This window comes from Hylobates moloch, unplaced genomic scaffold, assembly GCF_009828535.3.
Source record: "Hylobates moloch isolate HMO894 unplaced genomic scaffold, HMol_V3 SCAFFOLD_5, whole genome shotgun sequence".
NCBI classification, from domain to species: domain Eukaryota; kingdom Metazoa; phylum Chordata; class Mammalia; order Primates; family Hylobatidae; genus Hylobates; species Hylobates moloch.
In genome coordinates, this window is record NW_026652280.1 from 90,172,191 (window position 1) to 90,175,826 (window position 3,636).

Here is a 3,636-nt window from a genome sequence, read left to right on the forward strand (position 1 = left end):
CTTTAATGAAACCAACCTCACAGCAACGTCATGAGGATTAAATTCATGGGAGGATGTAATGCCCCTTGCATGGTGGGTGCTATGGGTACTGCCCCAATCGTGCCATCATGAGGCCAGGACATCCATGCTGTCCTGCCCATGTGGGTACATCAGGCCTGTGGTAGGATGGCACTTCCTGCCTCTTGTGGTTGGGTAGGGCCATGTGACTTGTTGTGGTTGATTAATCATGGCTCTGTGCCCTGTGGCTTTTCTGGACTGATGGATTTAGTTGCCAATGTAAGACTCACCAGCACACTCTTCTGCTCATCCACAATGAATGACAATGTCTCTGATGGTCTGCTCTGTCACTGGATTCTGAGTGAGGATGATGTAGGAGGCAGCCCCTGTTGACCTTCAGTGGACACGCAGCATGAGGGAGAGAATGACTTTTGTTTTATGGCACTGAGATTTGGGGGATGCTTGTTCCTGCAGCACAGCTTCACCATCCTGACTGATACACAGGAAGAGCCAGGATTTCCCTCTCCTCCACTACTCTGCATTCATGCAGCTGGTGTCCTGTGACACTGCGTAGTGAGTGTCCTGTGCTGCTGCCAGCCAAGCCCAGACACAAAGACAGAGTCCATCCTTTATTGACCTTCTTTATTGAAGTCTGGGGGAGGAAGTGCCTTTGCCTTGAGCTGGTTCTCAGCTCTGATCAATTCAGCCACAACAAGGCTCATCCTGCAGTTGGTGTCGAAGGCACAGGCAACATTGTACTGAAAGCCACACATCAGAAGCTTTTTCTACTGATGATGGAAGAGCCCATCTCCTTGTACTCCTCTGTGACCCACATATCCTTGAACGTGGAGAATGAACACAAGATGGAGCCACCTACCCAAGCTCCATAGACGGAATACAGACAGGTGGCCACCTGGAGGGGGTTAAGGAGGCAGAGGAGAGTGGAGGGCAGAGGAGGGAAGGGGAGGTGGGGAGTGGGAAGGAGAAAAGAGAAGAAATCAGAATACTACTCTAAGTGGGGACACAAAACGTCTGCCCCTGAGAGAACTTCATGGACAGTTGTCTCTCCCTCCTGGCAAATACAATCTATGATTTGCCATTAAAGATGCCGAACAGTCCATGCCTACTTCCTGTAGCTTTATTTTTTATTTTTATTTTTAGAGACAGGGTCCCACTGTGTTGCCCAGGCTGGAGTACAGTAGCACAATCACAGATGGGAGGCTCAGTGTTTCTGTGGGCAATTGGGTCATCCATTCAAAAAGCCTCAAATTGTGCATGATTCTGACTCCAAAATCCACATCTAGAAATGGATCTAAGGGTAAAATAACATTCTGAAGAAATAAAGGGGTATAATGGGCAGAGTTTTAGCTCAAGAACATTCATTACAGCAGATTTAGGTTGCTGGGTGAAATAATTATTTGAAAAGTTGGCCCCATTGAAATGAGCTGTTCTGTCAAGGTGGATGATGAACTCATTTCAGAGAGAGGATTTTCTTTAGGCAACAATTTAATGAGCTTTATGGATGCTTACAGGAGAATCTACCACTGTACCTCTTTCAGAGATGGCTTAGACAGGAGAGAAATTAGGCAGAGAAGAGCTAAATCACAGCCAAGTAATGGGAAATGGGCGATGTCATCATCAAGCTTCATGGAGAGTTTTTGGCGGGAGGAGGCGGTGGAGGGCACCTTGAGGACTCAGAAGGATGAAAGGGCTTGGACCAAATGCAGCCCAGCCACATGCTGGCAGGACAGAGATGGCCCAAAGATCCCCTTCGCAAATGTGGTCAAGAAACCTATAAAAGTATGCCAGGTGTGGTGGCTCACACTTATAATCCCAGCACTTTGGGAGGCTGAGGTAAGTGGATCACTTGAGCCTGGAGTCCAAGACTTGAACCAAAAAAATTAGCCGGGCGTGGAGGCATACGCCTGTAGTCCCAGCTACTTGGGAAGCTGAGTGGAAGGATTACCTGAGCCTGGGAGGTCACCTGAGCCTGCAGTGAGCCGTGACCATGCCACTGTACTCCAGCCTGGGTGACAATGAGACATTGTCTTATTTAAAAAAAAAAAAAAAAAGGAAAGAGAAAAAAAGAAAGTTATGAAACTATGATATTCAATTTTAATTTGTTTTCCATGCTGGGCTAAGCAGTAGCCTTCTGTTCTGATTCAGTCAAAGTTCATTACACACAAGAGCCTGGAGTGGTCCAGAAAGCTGAGAGGAGGGAGACCAGAAACAGGCTATGAAGTGAGAGCCAAGGGTTTTGGAGTGAGAAGGTGGGAGGGGTGATGGTTTTAATAGAATGTAAATGCCTATGATATAACATAAGATGGTCTAACGGGAGCTGCAGACTTGGGGAGGAAGGAAACAGATAACAGTTTTACAGTATCCCATGAATGTTTATGGCCTATAGGAAGAGGGCTGAAGACTTGAGAAGTGACAAGGCAGTGGGAAGATATTTTTATGTAATCCTGGCTGATACATTTGTAATTCCTGATGCCTCTCTGTTGCTACAGAGGAAGGATAGGGACCACCTGGGACAGGAATCACTGCTGTGCATTCTCTTTCAAATCTCACCCTGGTCTACAGAGCAAGGACAGGAAGGGTGCAGGGAACACCATCAGATGGGCAAGGAGAGTCTCAGAGGCAGCTGAAGATGCTCTGAGGACACGTTCCGGACCCTTCCCTCTGAGCGCATCTGCCTGCAACCAGACCTGAGGCCCCTAGGGTTGGGGGTGACAGTGATGGGTGATAGGGTGATATAATCTTCGAGAAAAGTTTGGGGGGCTGTGGGCAAAAGGGAGTAAGTCCATGCCTCTTGCCTCCAGACTCTGGAGGAAGTCACCTTGCAGTGTCCTGTTCCAAAGCTGGCGGCTGGAGTGGAGGAGACAAGGGCAGTAAGACAGGTCTAGGGAGGACAAGAAGTGCTGAGATGGCCACTCATGCCCCTGCCCACCCTGGTGTCTGAAAGATCCCGCCCCCTGCCCCGCCCCCACAGAGCATACAAAGGGTGGCCATGAACCCTGGTGACAAGCCCGAGGGGAGTGGTGGTGTCGCTCTGGTGAGAGTCACTTGTGCACCTGCAGGAGACCCCATCACAGAGCGCCCTACGGTTGGCCAGTGGGATTTGCAGCCAGCTCAAGGGCCAGCTGGTGAGATGGGAAGGATTCAGGGAGAGCTCGACAGGGACGCCCTGCAGTGACAGCCCCCAGAGGCCCCACAGCAGAGGCTGTGAGGCCAGACGCAGACATAGAGGAAGCCAGAGAAAGTGTCCACTGGGGACACCCCTGGGTAGGGCCCCCATGGGGGAAGAGTGCTTTCATTTAACCAAGGGAGGCTGCATTCATGGGACAGCTGCTGAGCTCAACTGGAAATGAGTGAGTGACCTTGCCCCTCCGGCCCCAGCCAGCCAGGCCAGGTGTGTCCCACATCCCAGCAGTCCTGACATCCTGACAGTCCCACATCCCAGCAGTCCCGACATCCTGACAGTCCCAACATCCCAACAGTCCCGACATCGCAACAGTCCTGACATCGAAACACTCCCAACATTCTCACAGTCCCAACATCCTGACAGTCGCAACATCCCAACAGTCCCGACATTCCAACAGTCCCAACATCCCAACAGTCCCAATATTCCAACAGTCC

General features: G+C 50.3%; 1 protein-coding gene across 7 annotated transcripts in view; it reads right to left on the reverse strand.

Moving 5' to 3' along the window:
- Positions 1–624: 624 nt before the first annotated feature.
- Positions 625–3,636, reverse strand: part of LOC131383616 (actin) — a 38,387-nt gene continuing 35,375 nt past the window's right edge. For 3 of the 7 annotated variants that reach the window (XM_058439832.1, XM_058439828.1, XM_058439833.1), the window contains one exon: positions 625–910. In XM_058439832.1, coding sequence (XP_058295815.1) covers positions 783–910 — 128 coding nt within the window. In that variant the 3' untranslated portion in view covers positions 625–782. The remainder of the gene's footprint in view (positions 911–3,636) is intronic. The other 4 variants (XM_058439834.1, XM_058439831.1, XM_058439829.1 and 1 more) reach the window with 2 other exon arrangements.